Source organism: Tachysurus vachellii, chromosome 1, assembly GCF_030014155.1.
Source record: "Tachysurus vachellii isolate PV-2020 chromosome 1, HZAU_Pvac_v1, whole genome shotgun sequence".
Taxonomy (NCBI): Eukaryota; Metazoa; Chordata; class Actinopteri; order Siluriformes; family Bagridae; genus Tachysurus; species Tachysurus vachellii.
Genome location: NC_083460.1, coordinates 6685505 through 6705653, shown reverse-complemented (window position 1 = coordinate 6705653; position 20149 = coordinate 6685505). Strand labels below are relative to the sequence as shown.

Below are 20149 nucleotides of genomic sequence, written 5' to 3'. Positions count from 1 at the left end.
CACACACACACACATACAGGGTCTGAGGGGGTTAATTAATATATTTATTGTAAATCAGTATAAGCTTTGTTAAGTAATACAAACACTGCAAATTAATAGAAACACTGTATATCAAGATAAACACTACAAAACACTTTTTGGAAGGTGTGTGTGTCCCATTACATCTGGTTAAAGTAACCCTGCATTTCAGAAAAAAAAACATCATACTAACAGTAAAATGTGGTGGTGGTAGTGTGATGATCGGGGGCTGTTTTGCTGCTTCAGGTACTGAAAGACTTGCTGTGATCAAATAGAACCATGAATTCTGCTGTCAACTAAAAAATCCTGAAGGACAATGTACAGCTGTTCATGACCTCAAGCTGAAGTGAACTTGGATTCAACAGCAGGACAATGATCCAAAACACACCAGCAAGTCCACCTCTCCTGACCTGAATCCTATTGAGATGCTGTGGCATGACTTTAAAAACACGTTCATGCTCGAAAGCCCTACAATGTGGCTGAATTACAACAATTCTGCAAAGATGAGTGGACCAAAATTCCTCCACAGGTCTTTAACAGACTCATTGCAAGTTATGGCAAACGTTTGATTGCAGTTCTTGCTGCTAAGGGTGACCCAACCAGTTATTAGTTTTAGGGGCAAACACTTTTACACACAGAGTCGTGTAGGTTTGGATTTTGTTTTCATTTAATAATAAAAACCTTCATGTAAAAACTGCATGTTTACTTGTTATCTTTGACTAATATTTAAATTAGTTTGATGATCTGAAACATTAAAGTGTGACGCATGCAAAAAAAAAAAAAAATAGGAAGGGGGTGAACACTTTTTCACATCACTGTACATCATATATATTTTTATTTATTTCTTTTTACAGCTGCAGGGTCTGAGGAGTTAATTAATACAATCACTGTAAATCAGCATAAGCTTTGTTAAGTAATACAATCACTGTGGATAAAAACACTGTAAATCAAGATAAACACTACAAATAAATACAAACACTGTTAATACGAACACTGTAAATAAATACAAACTGTTAATTAATACAAAATACCGCATAGGAACACTAACATAGTAAATTCATACAAACACTGCAAAATAAATAAAAACAATGAACGACGCACAACCGCGTGACGTTTTACACAAAAGTGCGTATGACGTAGGAGGCGGACCAACACAACTGTAGCTAGAGCTTGAAAAAGCTCGCAGCTGTTTACAAATAAGTGGATATAATTCGTGCTTTCGCATGGTTTTAATAATTAAGATTTAATTATTTAAATCTTTGCAATGTCTGTCAACTATGCTGCTGGATTATCTCCCTACGCGGATAAAGGAATCTGTGGTCTCCCTGAGGTACCTGTTAGCATGTTAGCTATCGACTGTTAGCTTGGCTGAACCTCAAATGGCTCACTATTCAACTATGTAGGGCACTCAATAGGCTGCATAAATCATTTCATGAGAATTATAGTGCACTTTACGTACGGAATATAAAGCCCAAGTAAGATTTGGCTTTTGTTTATTTGACCAAACTTGCTGGAACGAGTAACATTACCAACAATAACTGGAGAGTTAGCTAGTTAGCTAGCTAGCTAGCCGTACTAGATAGTTTTCAAGCACGGTAGAAAAATCACCAAATAAAATCTTCAGGTTATGGATTGTCTTAAATAACCATGTCCTACTATTTAATAGCTAACTTTGCATTTACACATTGTTGCTCTTTACAGACCTGCTAGCATTAAACAGTAGAAAAAAACAAAACAAATGCATTTGAATGATTGATTGTTGTTGGTCTCTACTGGTAGTTTGTTAAAACAACCTAAACACACACATACATTATATATATCCTGACACCATGGCAAGAACAAACAATGTATTCTTGTAGATTTATAAGACAAGTCAAGACGTTTTTTTGTTGTCATTGTAACTATATATATAACTATGTATATGCAGTACATAGTGCAATGAATCAATGGGAGCTCCAGGAGCTTGCTGCTACATGAAGACATCAATGTACATACAACAGCAAGGAACTAGGGATTAGTACAATCAGGGGCGACACTAGCAATTTTGGGCCCTATGAAAGAAAATGAGACCGGGCCCCCTACCACACCCATTTCTCACCAAACATACAAGCCTCTGGGGGCCCCAAAAGTGCGTGTGCCCTTAGAATCGTCTTAACTTCCCCCCTTAGTGGCACCCCTGAGTACAATCACACAGTTTCACATAATGTGTGAAAGAGTGTACAGACAGTGAAACACACAGTACAATACAGTAGTGCACGAAGAGCAGCACTGACCCATATACATGACCAGCAGGTTCAGGGCCAGATTTTTCTTCTACGTCTCACTAATACTTCACTATCTGTAATCACATTGCACTTCCACTCTACCCTGTACGTCCTGTTCCATCTTTTTTTTTTTAAATGTATATAACTGTAAAATCATTGCCTAGCCTAGTTTACCTCCATTTACTGTATGCATGTATATTATCTGTATATATTTATTGTATATTTCTTGGTCATATTTTGTACATATAATTGTAATTGTATAATTGTACATATATTGTACATATAATGCACACATTTGCAAAGCAGTTATAATTCTATATTTTTCATTCATATACGAGTTATCGCATCTGTTTGGACAAAAGCTGTTGATTCATTTGTTTTGATAGCACAAATTGTTCAATGCGGTCCTTCTGATACGCCGTCTCATTCCTATAGCAGCATCTAATTCACTGGAGGAGTATGGCGAACTATTTACAGTGCCTTTTTATAATGAGGAGGTGTTTATTTAGCATTTTTAGAAGGAGGAGTCTATGTTTCCCCCCAAACTGTAGCCATAAGGTTGGAATCATGTAATTGTCTAGAAATTGTCTTTGTTTGCTGTACCTTTATAATTTCCCTCTTCACTAAGAGAAGAACATGAGGTTTATTACAAGATGGAACAAAATTTTAACGTTTATAACTTGTAAATGCTAAGAAAGTGCTTATTTGCAGCTACACACACTGTACAAAATTATAAACGCAACACTTTTGTTTTTGCCTCCATTTTTCGTCAGCTGAACTCAAAGATCTAAGACTTTTTCTGTGTACACAAAAGGCAGATTTCTCGAATATTGTTCCCAAATCCGTCTAAATCCGTGTTAGTAACAAAAACAAAAGTGTTGCGTTTATAATTTTGTTCAGTATGTGTAGGATGTACAAGTCATATATGTGTGAATGAAACTGCTTTTTTCTTTTTTTACACTGCAGGTGTTCGATGATCCGGACGAGTTGCGAGCTAAAGTGGAGAATTTGGCTCAGTTGATCAGAGACTCGCAGTACATGGTGGTGCACTCGGGCGCTGGAATCAGTACCTCTACAGGCATCCCTGACTTCAGGTAACAGCTCTGTCACCCTGCGTCTGGTCTTTATAGACCTGCTAGTACAAAAAAACAAAAACAGCAGCACAGAATTATTTTTATTTATTTAATTTTTTTTTTTAAATCCTCATCAAAACTATATAAAAAATATTTCCACTGTGTGATTGCGTCAATTTAATTCTGTGTTGATTCTGCAATTGAATTAGTCAAACTGCGAAAATATAAAAGGGACTTAAGATGATTGTTGTTAGGCTCTACTGGTAGTTTGTTTAAAACAACCTAGAAATATCATCCGATTTTTATTTATTTATTTATTTATTTATTTATTTATTTATTTATTTAAACAAACTTCCTAGATGTTTCTTGAAGAAGAAAAAATGACATCACGTTATACCATCAAAACAGATAAACAGAACAAACAACGTCTTCTTGCAGATTTATACGACAAGTCAAGACGTTTTTTTTGTTGTCATTGCAACTATATATAACTGTTCCATCTCTTCTACCAGTTATAAATGTATATAACTGTAAAATCATTGCCTAGTCTTGTTTACCTCCATTTACTGTATGTATGTATATTATCTGTATATATTTATTGTATATTTCTTGTACATGTAATGCACACATTTGCAAAGCAGTTATAATTCTATACTTTTAGACATAATGTACTGTTTATACTAACTAGCACATAATCCTATGCACACACTTTTTTAATGCACGTACATATATTTAAGATATTTATCTGCACTTATCTGTTCTTTTGCACTTCTGTTTTAAGTTTAAATACCAGAAACGATATATCCGAATCCAGTGCATGTCAGTCTTATTCAGCCATTAGCAATAAAACACATAGACTGTAATTGCAGCGTAACTATAAACAGTATATAAATAAATAGAAGACAGAATTCGATTACAAATCTGTTTAATGCCACGTAATTCCTCTGGAAAACCACTAGAGCGAGATAGAGTGCCTTGGTACCTTCTGTAACGCAACTTTTCCAGCTCACAGAGGATCATTCTAGAGAACATGGAGGAATTTGTGTTTAATAGAAAACCGTATTTGACGGACAAACGCAGACGCACCGATACACTGATGTACCAGGCTTCGATATGCAAGCTAGCTAACAGTTTAGAGCGCTTTCTGAATCTGAGTAAAAGGGAGGTTTAAAAGTAGTCGCAGTCATAATGCAGCTTAACAGAAATCTGGATGTAGATTTTGAGCAATAACGACAGTGATGGGAAAAAAAAATTCCCAGAGACAACATGAGGAATAAACCCTGACAGGAACAGGACTAAAAAAAAGACCAGTGTAATTGTACCTCAGTGTCGAGGTACTACCGGTTTGTTTTGATTTCCGATTTTAGATGTTTTTACGATCTCGAGAGGGTTTTTGTAAGAAAAAGAAAATCCGATGCATTAATACATAACAAACATGGCTGACTTTGGTGTTACGGAATATTCATGCTATAGGTTTTGTCTTGGTTATTAGATTTAATGTACTACTAATGTGCAAATAAAGCTGCCTCTTGATTTGTATAGAAATAGTAACCTGCACCATTAAGAAAAAACGGAACTAATAAGACATTCGCATGAATGGTTTTCGATTTTTGCGCCATTCTGTGTAAACTTTACAGACTGTCGTGTGTGAAAGTTGCAGGAGATCAAATTCACACCTGAATACCTGGCAACACCAACATCATGCCAAGGTTAAAGTCACCGAGATCACCACTGACTTCATTTTGATGTTTGATATAAATATTAATTGAAGGTCTTGACCTACATCTGCATGATGCTATACGTCGTGCTGCTGCCATGTGATTGGCTGATTGGATAACCGCATGAAGGAGCTGTGAGGAAGTGTCATAAGGCGTCGGGATGGCGAGAGAAGCTGCTTGTTTTGCCTCAGTGTTCTAACGGTTAATATTTAATAGGAGCAATTAAGTCTCAAATGGAGGCATCCTTAGGTGACATGAGAGATGGCAGGCTATGCTACACACACACACGCACACACACACCAATCTCCTACCAAATATACACACATGATCCTGAGGCAAACAGAAAACAGACCCACAGGGCTGTGCACAAATATAGACCTGAGAAAAGATTCTAAAGCAAACACACACACACACAGGGAGTGTTTTCTGAAGCAAGCATAACACAAACACACATAGGGTTCTAAGCCACTTTTATTCTCTCTCTCTCTCTCTCTCTCTCTCTCTCTCTCTCTCTCTCTCTCTCTCTCTCTCTCTCTCTCTCTCACTCACACACACACACACTCAATCACTCGTACATACACACGTTAAAATGATATTAATGCAAACACAACACACACACACTCATACACACACTTACTCGCTCACTCGTACACACACACGTTAAAATGATATTAATGCAAACACAACACACGCACACACTCATACACACACACACTCACTCGTACACACACACACACACATGTTAAAATGATATTAATGCAAACACAACACACACGCACACACTCATATACACACACACACACATACACATATGTTTAAAAAAGAATCTTAATGTAAACACTACACACACACACACAGTTTCTCCTAGAATTCTAACACACAGATATTCAGAGATGTGGAATCCCCCCACCGCCCCCAATACCCCCACCACCCTTAGGCAAACCTTTGACACAAGCATGTCTTCAAACCTCATTCAATACACCTTAGGCTCCAATCTCCAGCGTCGTTAGAGGAAACGATTTTGTCGGACGTCTGAAGCAGCATAACGCTTAAAGGCAAACGAAAGTAGGTCACAAGCATTGCACACATTTGTGTTATCGGCTTTCCGCAAGACTAAACCGAATAAACCCAAAGCCGCGAGTAAAAGTTTATCTTTATATAGAGATGATTGTTTGGCATGATTTTATATGGGATGATTTCTGGAGCATTTATATGTAGTGTGATGTTGTGTAGTCTGAACCAGTTTACCTGAATGCAGCCGGAATGCTCAGAAATCTCTGCGTACTCGGAGCGATTCCGAGTCGCTTTCTCCGAGCCCGGTCCTGAAACGGTGTTTTGTCGGCCGTCGATACCACGGCACTATAGAAGCCTCGATTCTGTCTATTCATTTTGACAGCAGTTCCAGCTGTGGCGGTCATGTTTATACAATTGCTCAATAAAAGCGGTCTGTTCGGTGAGGAGATGTTTATTTAGCACAAAGTCGTAAAAAGCCTCAGAACTTTCTCTCGATCAGACATAAAGCTCTTTCTGTAAGTTTTCTGTCACCAGAAAGTCTTCAGGATGGTGGGTTTTTCTTTAACACTTTCTGCTTTCTTGGTAATATGACAATCTGTGGGTTGAAGCTGGTGAGGGAACTACGTGAAACCCCTTTGTAAGTGTTTCGAGGACATGAGGACACAGGAAGTGGGTTTCGAAAAGTGTGTGTTGACTTTTTATCTTTTATTTCTTCCCGTGTTCCAGGCCAGTTTTCAGTGCCATGTTCAGGAAATAACACACACACCCAAACATCTCTTTCCTCTCGCATTACTTGTTCCATTACTTCCATTACTTGTTTTTTCCTTGACTCCGCCCTCCATTCCTACGCTCTGCTCGAGACCACGCCCTCTTGTGTGGCAGATGTTTTTAACTGAAAAGAAATATAAAGCTTGAAAATAATCTACTCATTTGTGTCATTTTTTTTTAAATCAGCCAATCATGTGGCAGCATAAAATCATGGACCAGCAGCGTCAGCTCATATTCACATCAACAATCAAGAGTGGAAGAAACGTGATCTGTGGTTTGGTGATTCATGGCATGATTGTTGTGTCGGATTGATGGTGATTTGAGTATTTCTAAATCTGCTGATCTCCTGGGATTTTCACACAGGACAGTTTGTGGAGAGCTCAGAATGGTGCAGTAAAGAGACAATAAACATCCAGAGAGCGTCAGTTTTGCGGACGAAAGCTCTGTGCAGCTGTGGTGAGCAGAAAGGTATCACATAACAAGGACACACAACACATTAAACCTGGAGGCAGAAGAGCTACAACAGCAGAAGATCACTTCAGGTAGCATTGCGATCGACCAGGCGGAAGGTGGCGTTATGGCGTGAGGAAGGTTTTCTGTGAACCATCTGTTGATCAGTCCATACCACTGGATATTTGTCTGTTGTCGCTGATCCTGTGAATCCCTTCATGGCTACAGTTTACCAGCTTCTAATGTCTGTTTCTGGCACAGGAACACACCACGTCACAAGTTCAGTGGTCTTCAGCGAGTTTCCCAGTCCGCAGATCTGAATCCAGTAGAACTCCTTTGTAATGTTCTAGAACTGGAGATTCACAGCATGAACAAATGCTCCTGAGAAATTTGCAGACATTTCTGGACCAGAATCTCAAAGAAATGTTCACATCCTCTTGAATCCATGCCATGAAGATTGTTTTGAGTACAACCCCATGTTCCTAATTAAGTGTCATTCACAATATTTCTGTTAGTTCTCTCTCTCTCTCTCTCTCTCTCTCTCTCTCTCTCTCTCTCTCTCTCTCTCTCTCTACTTTCTTCTTTAAACATGGCACCGAAAGGGACTTTTAGTTCCTTTTTTTATACTTAAAACAAATAGAAAGCTCTAGTTGTGTTAAAGAGCGTTATAAACCCTAGCGATACGTTCACGATACGTATACTAATCGAATCAGAAATTCGCCTCGCTCTGCTTCTCAGCCTTAACTACCGTCTCTCTTCATTCTATCTTTTTTTAGCCTCTTTTTTCCTCCATCTTTTTGTTTCTCCCTATCTCATTTCTCCTAACCGCGGTCGCTCGACTTCTTCTGCCTCCTGCCGTTACTCTCAGAAGCTGACATCAGAAAGGCAGTCTGCATGCACGATCAAGAGAGGACGCATGAAAAGGAGCAGCGTCTCTAAAAACACGCCTCAGTTCGAACTGCCAAGTGTGTCATTTAAGGACAAGGTCTTTTTTTTTTATTTAACATCATGGTACAGTCTTCAGTACTCTCTGTAACATGCCTATAGTTAAATGCCTTATGTTTTATTTATATAGTGAATTTAATGTTTTGTTGGCTAAACATCAGGATCGATACGAGTCACTGGTGACATTAAACAGTAGTAAAAATATAAACACCATGATGTATTTTTCACCCATCAATTCACTCATACCAGCACCACTCACCCGATTAGGTCCCGTGTGAGAGCTGTCAAAAGGTCAAAAAGAACGATGTATTGCAAAATACTACACCTTAAGAACAGCAATGTTTGTGTGGCACAACAGAACAGTGTTGGTCTTTTTTGTTCGAAGATTAACATTCAAAGCCAGAAGATACAATAGCAAAGCGTGGTCCAAGAGAGTCCAAGAGAACATGCTCTCTGCTCCCCATGCTCTCTGGGAAGGGTCATATATCTGAGTCACAGGTGTCTGAGAGAGCGTGTCTAGATATGAGGATATCTATCTATTTATCTATCTGTCTATTTTCATCTAATATGTATGCATCCGTACAATCCAACAACCGATCTAAAGAGCTGACAACGGAGACTCCTTTCAATAAACCGTATATATTATTAGTCGTAGTTTATGTAGCTCATTATGGTAACTCTTACATTTTCCACTTGCTATAGAAACGTCAACGTCTTTGTTTATTCGATTATTAGAATGCAGCCTACATAAAAATCCAGGAATTATTGACCGATCGAATCTGAGAATTCAGCAGAGCTGTGGCATAACTTCAAAATCCGTTAAAGTTTCCGATTTTTTATTTATTTAATGTGTTCTTTACCTTGTCGTAGAAAAGGGTTGAGAGAGAGAGCGAGACAGAGACAGACAAAGAGAGAGAGAGAGACCAACAGAGAGAGAGAGAGACCGACAGAGAGAGACAGACAGAGAGAGAGCGAGAGACCGACAGAGACCAACAGAGAGACCGACAGAGAGAGAGACAGAGAGAGAGAGAAACAGAGAGAGAGAGAGAGAGAGAGAGAAAGAGACAGAGAGAGGGAGAAACAGACAGAGAGCGAGAGAGAGCATCAAATTAAATAGACTTCATTCTATTCCAGCAAATCTGCAAAAAGAAATTTGTCTTGAATCAGCCTAGAATATTCTATATTTGTGCTGAGGGGGAAAAAACCTCCAAAATGTCTAGTGCAGGAAGGACACACAGACCCACTTCTATAAACGCTGACCTAGAAATGTATGTGTGTGTGTGTGTGTGTGTGTGTGTGTGTGTGTGTGTGTGTGTGTGTGTGTGGGCGCGTGTGTGCGTGTGCTCCCGCAGAGGACCGAAAGGCGTGTGGACGATGGAGCAAAGAGGAGAGAGCCCTCAGTTTGACACTACTTTTGAAGACGCTAAGCCGAGCATAACTCACATGGCCCTGCTACAGCTGCAGAGGTCTGGCTACCTCAAATACCTCATCAGCCAAAACGTGGACGGCCTTCACCTGCGCTCGGGTTTCCCCAGGTAAACAACAATAAAAACACACGACCCCTCAGAGCTGTCCAATTCTCAAAGCTGATTGATGAGAAGTTGTCTTTTATTTGTTTTTTTTTATTGCTCTGTCTGTAGTTCTAGCTTCCAGAAAAGAAATCACAGCTTTATATTAATGCACTCGTTCTAATAGCATTGCGTTCTACAGGAACAGGTGAAGAGGCAGGTCGGAGCGGGTGGAGAAAAGTGTCAGGAGTGTTGTGTGTGACAGAAAAGTGTCAGGAGTGTTGAGTGTGACAGAAAAGTGTCAGGAGTGTTGTGTGTGACAGAAAAGTGTCAGCAAGAATCAAAGGAAAGGTGTAGAAGACATTAGTGAGAGCAGCTCTGCTGTATGGGTTAGAGACTGTAGTAGTGAGGAAAAGACATGAGGCAGAGATGGAGGTAGCAGAGATGAGGATGTCGAGGTTCTCTTTAGGGACAGCTCAGGTTGGCTGTTTTGGGGACAAGGACAGAGAGACTAGATTGAGATGGTTTGGACATGTACAGAGGAGGGAGATGGTTATATTGGTAGAAGGATGTTGGAGATGGAGCTGCCAGGTAAGATGTCAAGAGGAAGGTCTAAGAGATATATGGATGTGTTAAAAGAGGACATGAAGGTAATAGAGTTAGGTGGAAACAGACGATTCGCTGTGGCGACCCCTAACGGGAAAAGCCGAAAGTAGAGGAAGAAGCAGAAGAAGAGTAACAGCTTACGCTTGGACTTGAATATCGACCACTGCATGCAAGGTAAGGTTAATAAGAAACACATTAATAAAAAATAATTGACAACGAAAAAAAATTTAACGGTTGTTAAAGTGAAGCTCTGTGTAAGGAGACATTTATTTAGTCCCCCATGTCAGGATTTAGTAGTAGGAGAGGTTTATATAGATACTGTAACAGGATCGAACTCTTTTTGCAGACGGTCAACAGTATAGAGTTTATCATTCTATACTGCATGACATATTGTGAGTAATACAGCACAACAGGGTGATGTGATTCATCCAACTGTGAGTCAGTTACTGATTAGATGAGCACCTCAGTTCCTGTCAGCACTTACATTATAAATGCTGTTTTTTTTGTTTTTTTTTTCTTGCAAAAACAGAACACTTTTCCTAACAGAACACTTCACCATGTCTTATTAAATATTATCATGAGTCTGTAGATAATTAAGTAGAGCTTTAGGATGAGGATCGTCTATACATTACCCTGTTACTATAGAAACCACAACTCCACACCATGCAGTTACTGGGACATAATTAACATCTGGGTTATAGCAGTAACTCCTGTAACCTCACGTTGGGATTCAACAACACACCACGATGTGGATTAATGTCTCAAAGTGTTTAGTGTTATTTAATGGAATAATGAAAGGACTACGTGTGTTCGTACACTCCTGCGTCTGCTCTGTGTTTGAGAGCACGTGCTGTTTCTAGTCTTTTCTTTCTCACCTTTAGCGCTCGTGTGTGTGTGTGTGTGTGTGTGTGTGTGTGTGTGTGTGTGTGTGTGTGTGACACATGACTCATCCAGAGATGCAAATCAGAATGTGATAGATTTAGAGTTGATGTGTTTTGACAGCTCTCATCACTCAGATCACAGCTCTGCGTTTCACATTTCTGATATGCACACGATCTCGTGATTAGCGCTGCTCAGACCCCGCAGTTCTCCTCCCAGGTCGCAGTTAACTGTGCCGATCTCGTGATTATAACTCCACAGGTATAAATCATCTCAAAACCCAAGTGTCCTCTGAGGCCCGAATAAAAGTTCAGGTCTTTGTCTGAACGCGTTAACATGCTGAAGTGCGTTTGTGATGAGGACGAGATGAATAGAAGCTGTCAGATGTTTGTCTTTTTTGAAGCTGGCTGAACCACCTCTCTTACCTTTTTAACAGTTTCTCTCTCTCGCTCTCTCTCTCTCTCTCTCTCTCTCTCTCTCTCTCTCTCTCTCTGTGTTTCTCATTCTCTCTCTCTCCCTCTCTCTCTCTCTCTCTCTCTCTCTCCGTGTTTCTCATTCTCTCTCTCTCTCTCTCTCTCTCTCTCTCTCTCTCTCTCTCTCTCTCTCTCTCTCTCTCTCTGTGTGTGTTTTACATTTCTCTCTCTCTCTTTGTGTTTCTCATTCTCTCTCTCTCTCTCTCTCTCTCTCTCTCTCTCTCTCTCTCTCTCTCTCTCTCTCTCTCTCTCTTTGTGTTTCTCATTCTCTCTCTCTCTCTCTCTCTCTCTCTCTCTCTCTGTGTGTGTGTTTTACATTTCTCTCTCTCTCTCTTTGTGTTTCTCATTCTCTCTCTCTCTCTCTCTCTCTCTCTCTCTCTCTCTCTCTCTCTCTCTCTCTCTCTCTCTCTCTCTCTCTGTGTGTGTGTGTTTCTCACTTTCACTGTCTCTCACTTCCACCCCCTCTTTTTTTTTTTTTCAGGGACCGATTATCCGAGCTTCACGGAAACATGTTCGTGGAGGAATGTGAGAAGTGCGGCAAGTGCGTATCTGTCTTTGGCCTTTTCTCTTCATCGGCGCATGTCGACTTCTGTCTTTTCTCCTCTATCTCTTTCTCCCGCTGAGATTCACGTTCCTGTTTTCTCGCTCACCGTCCTACTCCCCCCTGCTGTCTGCTCGTCTCCTTCCTGCCAGCACCTAATCCCTGCATGGATCTCTAACTGTCCTGCTGATATTTTATTATTATATATTTTTTTAAATATATAGTAGAATATTCTTTCTGTCTTCTCTTTCCCTTCTGCATCTCTTTCCTTCACTTCCTTCTGCCTTTTTTCCTAGAAGCCATTTATTCTTCATTATTCTTCACAGTAGGTGGTTAGACTCGATGGAATTGGCATTTTAAAAGCTTAAAAATGTATAAAATAAAAATAAATTGGAAATATCAGATCAAATGATTTGCTGTTTATTATTATAGGATTAAACGTATTTAAACCTAGGCTTAATTTAATGGGTTTTTTTAAGCTTTACATTTATTTGTTTTGTTTTGTAGATTATTATTTTTATTTATTTATAAAATAGTCAAATAGAAATATGCTTAAAAATCTTAATAATGTTTAATAATAATAGTTGGTTCATATACTTATAAGACATTAGATAAGTTAAGTTTCAAGATATTATCACTTTTTCCATGTAAACAACAACGGGGAGAAAAATGATATTATAATAATGTACTTATTTATTTCTTTTAATTACAATTTAAATAATAATAGTAATAACATCAACCTAGACAGAAAGCTTATTTGGTTCAGTCCACATTTCCCTCTGCATCATTCTGCTCTTAATTAGTCTTCATCCAGCCCGGTCATATCAGCACTCAGACAGAAGTTGTTGTTGTTGTTTAAGACGCAGTTCCCCTGAAGGATGATTTTAAGAGCCTTGCTCGGGGTCATCCAGCTAGCCAGTAGCGTGTATCCGCTTGTTTACCCCTTCGTTCCCTGGGCAGCTGGACGTCCGCCTGCAGCTCCGTCAGCCAGGGTTTCTGAGCTGGTATTAACAAGCAGAGCTGTATGCTTTATTTTTTATACTTTATACACACCGGCATTCGAATCACTAAGCAGTTCATCAACAGCCCAGTTGTGCTTTTTTTATCTTTTAGTATTAATGCTTTGTCTAAATTCATCATGATCTAGATACGATCATCAGGCTTAGCAGATGGATGTAATCTTTATCGTTTATATGATAAAATGTAATATCCCTTAATCTGTAAGTAAGTCCGGTGGTAAAGCCTTGCAGATAACCTTGCAGCTCAATAAGATGTTTTATGATGCAAGTAGTAACACACTCCAGTCCATGATCACAAGTTTATTAACCTGTTTAACCCCAGGCCTATTTTTAAGCCTCTTGTTTACAAACGACATGCTCAATTTAAAATGAGTAAATCTCAGAAACTACAAGGGGTATTTGAATAATTCTGGTACTTAGAATGTCACAACCCAGCAACAATATAAATAAAAAATAATAATTGGTGGTTAATTAAAGTTGGCTTAGTGTTGGAATCGTGGTTTGTTTAGTCTTACAGCTGAGCTTGTGTAGATACATTCAGGCTTTGTATGTGTAAGAAAGGATTTATAATTTCTGTCCTGGTCGGAAGAGGTAAGAAGTATAAGCTTACAGAGTCTGGCAGGTGGGTTGAATGTATGCGGAGGGTTATTAAGGAAGAACAGCAACTGAAAAGGAGAGGTAGAGGAGATGATGTATGATTTCGATTGAGGGGAAAACTGTAACCAACAGCTGGTTCAAACTGGTTTTAAAAAACAAAGAGGGTAACATAAAATAAGCCAACACAACTTTATCGAGGTGTTGAACGTTCTGGAAAGTCTGAGATTTAGTCCGTGTTCTCACCTGAGTTACCCGTGTTCTCTCTCTCTCTCTCTCTCTCTTTCTCCATGCATGCATTCATTTTTTTACTCTTTTATTATTTACATTCTTTCTAAACCACTTTTTTAACCGATCGTTAGATTCTGTGTAGCGTCAGCCGTTTGAGTTGTTACTATTGAAACAATAACTACAGAATTACAAAAACAATACACACCCACGGACCAATCACATTCGTGCTGTGGTATAAACAGTCTCGGTATAGAATCCAAATAAACCTCTGAGGTGTTTTCTTCAAGTTCCTTAAGTGTGGTCGTTATACATTTGTGCTGAAAATAAAGTTTTGTTGATTTTTTGGCCTGTGTGCTAGACGCAGTAGTTCCTCGCTGCTCAGTAGACGTCATTAGAGCTGTCTTTCTTTTACTGTGAAGTCCTTTTCAATTGTTCTTACTTATTACTTTTTATTAAATGTGTTTAAATGTGTCTGTGTTTAATTGCCACCAGGCTGATTTAATATGAGTTTCGAGCATTCGGGTCTAGACAAGGTCACTGCATCGTGGGCTTTGTGATTTTGCAGGCAGTACGTGCGCGAAAAGGTAATTGGGGTCATGGGTCTGAAACCCACAGGGCGCTACTGTGAAAGCACTCGATCCAGAGGACTCAGAGCATGCAGGTGAGTAGGTTCACAACTGTCTGTTATTAGTGTGTGTGTGTGTGTTTGTGTGTGTGTGTGTGTGGGTGGTTCGATGTATCTGATGTGTTTGCTTGCTTTTTGGCAGAGGGAAGCTGATCAGCACTATTCTCGACTGGGAGGACTCACTTCCTGACAGAGATCTGCAACGTGCAGATGAGGCCAGCAGGTTTGTTGCCACTGTTGGGCCCCTGTGCAAGGCCCTTAATCCTCAATTGCTCAGTTGAGATAATGCAAGTCGCTGTAATGTCTTTCTGTGTGTCTTTGTCTGTCTGTGTGTCTTTGTCTGTCTGTGTGTCTTTGTCTGTCTGTGTAGGTGTGTCTGGGTGTGTGTTCGGGTGTCTGGGTGTGGGTCTCTGTGTCTGGGTGGGTGTCTGGGTGTGTGTGCGGGTGTCTGTCTCTGTGTGCGGGTGTCTGGGTGTGGGTGTCTGTGTCTGGATGTGTGTGTGTGTGTGTACAAACCCAAACCAGAGGTCCGTTTCCCTCCTTGGTGGAAAGCAATAACATTTAAACAGATATTGTCACCTTTATTATAGTGACTAGTTTTCTAAACACGATATTATACGACGTGCAATTCAGGTGTTTGTTCTGCTTTAATCTGAAATTTTATTTTATTTCTTTAGAAAATTATATTTGGGATTTTTTATTCCTTTATGTAAATACTGCCATAATAATAATACACAAGCAGCTTCCTGCATGCACTATAAAGCTTTATATAGTTGTCTAGACACTCGCATTTACTTTGTGAGTGGAGGCCACCAAAATGTTATGGTTTGGAAATTTTCAAGCTGGAAATTCAAATATGAGTGGAAAAAATCTGGAATATTACAAAAAATAATAGCTTCGGGCACGCCGCTTTAAAATCAGCTAGCGTTGGGTCCAAAAAACATATTTTTTTATTCTTGCTCATCTCAGCCTAGTCACACTTTTGGAATTACACTGCACACATTCGTGATTCGCAGAGCAAAGGTGGTGATTGAAAGTGGAAAAAACTTACACAATGTAACTCCTGACCTCTATTCGAAGTGCACTGTGTGTGTGTGTGTGTGTGTGTGTGTGTGTGTGTGTGTGTGTGTGTGTGTGTGTGTGTGTGTGTGTGTGTGTGTGAGTGAGACTGACTTATATGAATGAGAGAGTGCCATAACCATATGTGAGGTCATTGAGAAAAAAACTCTCTTGACCGTGTGTGTGTGTGTGTACACGCTCCAGAGCTTTACGCTCAAGCAGGTCAAACTGTGGCTCATCTCGTACATTTCATTCTGCAAGCAGTTCAGCAAATACATTTCAATTTTCATGCAACAGAATGATTTATTTCAGGGGTGTCTGTGTGTGTGTGTATGTGTGCGGGCAGGCGAGCTGACCTGGCCCTTACCTTGGGTACGTCTCTTCAAATTAAGCCTAGTGGTGACCTGCCTCTTCTGACCAAACGTACTGGAGGCAAAGTGGTGATAGTGAACCTGCAACCAACCAAACATGTGAGTTACCATGCACACACGCGCACACACACAGACACACCTTGATAGTTAAAAACATACGTCCGGTGTGATCCAATGAACAAAGTTGTCTATCGGGTCGCTGAGTGGTCAACCGCTCTTATTGGCCGACCCCAAATTTCGGGCTCACTTTTGCCAGCCTGCCCTTTTGCCATGTGCTTTCTAGCTATCCACAACAGACCTGGTGCTGTACCGTCGCTGTCCGTTCAGCACCACCACAGTAATATCAGGAGGAGCAACAGAATGTCGGCGGTGGCTCTATTGTCACAGCCAATACTCTCAAAGAGTGCCAATAATTCTGGAGTTTTTCCAGCATGTTTTAACTCCACCACTCCAGTCTGTAGGTTGGCTGCCTCCATAAGTTTTCATCTAAATCGATTAAGCATCTGTAAAGCTGTAGCTTTCCCTTTTCGCTCGATCCCCTCAAGCTGCAACAGATTAACTCTTTATCCTTTTATCCTATTATAAGTGTAGCACCTGTTTATGATCGATTCATTTTTCTCACCGATTTAGAAGCGTTTTTACGTCACGCCACTTGCTGTTGCAGCAAAAAGTCCTTATTGGATTCGTTTGCAGTTAATATCATCCGACACTGAGAAATATTATACGACATGAGTGATATGTGTGTTTCTAAATGTGGCCCTGAGACGTTTTACTGATAAACAACACTGGACAGTTCATTCACGCTCACACTCCTTGTAGAATGACTGGTTAGGGGAGGAAATGCACCATTTCTGCTCTTCCTAGACTTTGAGTAGATGCGTTAATGTGTATGAGTAGAGTAATTACATACATGTCTTCACTGGGAGGGGTTTAAAAGAAGAATCTGGCAATTTCACCAATTTAAGCATCGTTTTTTTCTTAGAAGTGATTTTACTGATCCAGTTGCACTTGTTGTTTTAATGCATTATTTCAGGACAAGCATGCCCACATGATCATCCATGGTTACGTGGATGAAGTCATGGGTCAGCTGATGAAGCACTTGGGCTTAGAGATCCCAGAGTGGGCGGGGCCAACGCTGTGCGAATCCTCAGGCGGCGACGCGGACATCCTGCCCTACGGCACCTGGAAAAAGGAAGTGAAGATCGAACTGAAGATAGAGGAAAAGAAAGAACCTGCAGTGAAGAGGAAAGCGCCAAAGAAGGACAGTGATGGAGGAGTCAAAAGAGAGGAAGATGTTGAGGAAGAGAAGATTCCATGTAAACACAAGGGTATAGGAGACAGTAGATCAAAACCAGTCAGTGAGCTTAACAGAGTGGAGGAGAAATCTGAGACTGAACTCTGCTCTTCTTCTGGGGGTCAAGCTAAAAAGCTACGGATTGACACTCCATCCACATAGAACTTTTGTTTGGCTTAGGGTTTTTTCTTTGTCTTAGGAAACTCAGCGCAAAAAAAAAAACAACAGCAATTCAATCTCAGGCAGGTTCTTTATCACACATCTCCTCACAGCCAGGCTGTCTTAAACCTGGATTTTACATTTTTACCATTTTTGATTTCCAAAAGAAATCAAACAATTTCAGAATTCTTGAGATTTGGACACACAATGTAACATCTTCACTGATGTGCTATCACGTCTAGTGTCCCATCAATGTACTGGTGATGTCAGGAAACATAAAACGTAAAAAAAAAACTTTTAAAGGCTTGAATAGCAGGATGACTCGGGTGGCAAAATGTCTTCGGACAGCAGGATGTACAGTAACAGCTACAAAAATGGTAAACTGTAAAGGAAACAGGCCAAAACATCATTATTACCTCATCATTTTTATTGTTTTTTTTTAATCTGCAAATCAAATAAAACAAAATTGAAAGCTTAAAAATAGTAAAATGTACCTAGGCTTAATAATCTTCAATTTGTTTTATTGTAATCTTATAATAAGACCATAATAGATACGTTTGACTAGATTAAAGATATCATGACTTAGGCATCATGTTAAGATTGTAATGTGAGCATAAAAAAAAAAAGGCTTTTAAGTTTTTTAAGCCTGATTGCAGTGTAGGTCATCTGAAGTGCTGCAGCAGCTGCTCGCTGATGTGACATGCAGCTTTGGATAAAGTATAAAGTTTACTTTGATGTGTAAGGGAGTCTGATCAGCCATGTTGAAATAACTAAACCCAGAGCACTCGCAGCGTTACAGCTCCCACCGTAGCCTCGCCTGAAAACAGACATGATGTGCAGTAGTTTTATTTAATCTCATTTTTATTTTTTTATTTTCATTCTCATTTTTAGATTTTTTAATCTCCTTTTTTTATGCTGCACTTGTTTTCTGTCGTGTCGCAACGTGTTCACGTGATCAAGGCTACTTAAGACTATAGGATATTTATGTTCCTACCAGCTGCAAAGCCACACAAACCTCCGTGTTTCCCAAACAACATAAAGAAAGATCACAATGAGAAGCAGGAAGTCGGAATTCATTCAGTCATTTCTTTTTTAAAACGTCTGCTTCCAAGCTACAAAGTAGGGAAAGACACAGACGCCTCAGTGTTTGTCTGTTTATAGCAACAAGAGAGCCAGGAAAGCCAACAAGGTCATAGATTTAACAAGTGAATCTGTCTGTATGTCGGTTGGTCTAAAACACAATCGATGTTCCTTGATGAATTCAGAATTCCTACGTAGGAATTCTTAGTTGAAGGTTTTTTTTTTTGTTGTTTTTTTTTGTTTTTTTTTTTTTTTAGAAGACGTTGGGAATCATGAGTTACGACCTCTAATCATATACCAAATTTGTATGTCCAGCTTTTGAAAAGTAGAAATCAGCCTGTAAGTGTGCTTGTGCTTGAGGTTTCTACCAAAAGAAGATATTTGTTTCTGATTTGATCTCCTGCTCCAGGAATTACAGGGATGTTACTTACTCTAATAAACATCATTGATCCTTCAGAGTGAGCAGATGGAATCTTAGCTGGAATTAAAAACAACTATGAGATAGTGTGACAACATTTACACAAAAACGTAAAGAAGAATGAATCTGTGCAAATCTCCGATAATGTTACAATATTCATGAAACTCAGCAAAAGCAATAATGAGCAACGGGCTTAATCTCCACGTCCTCCGTATCGGCTGTGTTGTATGTTCACCGTCTTGGTTTGTATAGTTTACACCACTTTTATTTCCATGGTCCTGGTTCCTTCATTGGGATGAAACCACAAACCAGGAACGTTGCTGTTATTGTGTAGGAAAGTTCCATAAAATTCCTCGAGAGGTTCTTGACACAAAATGTACCTGCTGAAAATGAAAAACTCTGGAGGTCAGATTTAAGGATGTGTCCTGCGATCGCATTATTGCGTGACATGTGTGACGGTCTACACAAGCTTTTCTTGCACACCACACAATAAAAAGACTGCATCAAGACTGCACTGTCCAATGAAACCCCTTTTTTTTTTTTTTTTTTTTTAAAAAGTATTTCCTTCCAGTGACTTTGTTTACTAAAAATATTGTGAATAGATAGGACCTTTTTTTTTTTTTTTTTTTTTTTTTTTATAACCAGCCCAAGTTTGGAAATAAATGTCTTAAAAAAAGAAAAGTAAATTGATGTCTTGGTTAGACTGAATTGAAGTCTTTGTGTGTTTGTCTCCGAATTTAATTTAGCATAGAGAATGTAATCTGGCTGAAGTAAAACTCAACAACAACAAAACAGCCGTGTGATTTCAATCAAAACCATTGTGAGCTGTTTTCAAGCTGTTTTTTTAACAAAGGAAAAGGCATGCAGCTTTTCCCATTATAGGCAGGCACACACACACACAAACACACACAAACACACACAGCCAGTGTGGGGTCAGATTGGCTGCAGTGCTGTCGAGAAGCGTGGCACATCTGAGTGTGTAGCTGGCTCTGTTTCACAGAATTCATGATTACTAGCTGCTGTGATGAACGATTGCTGACAT

The 20149-nt window shown here is 39.6% G+C and overlaps 1 protein-coding gene across 1 annotated transcript; it reads left to right on the top strand.

The window, feature by feature from the left end:
- Positions 1 to 1152: 1152 nt before the first annotated feature.
- On the top strand, positions 1153 to 19658 carry sirt6 (sirtuin 6). Its single transcript, XM_060870352.1, has 8 exons — positions 1153 to 1348; positions 3249 to 3376; positions 9603 to 9785; positions 12198 to 12257; positions 14667 to 14762; positions 14869 to 14949; positions 16132 to 16255; positions 17190 to 19658. Exons 1-8 carry the CDS (start codon positions 1283 to 1285, stop codon positions 17610 to 17612), a joined length of 1161 nt encoding a protein of 386 aa, XP_060726335.1. The 5' UTR covers positions 1153 to 1282; the 3' UTR covers positions 17613 to 19658.
- The last annotated feature ends 491 nt before the right edge of the window (positions 19659 to 20149 follow it).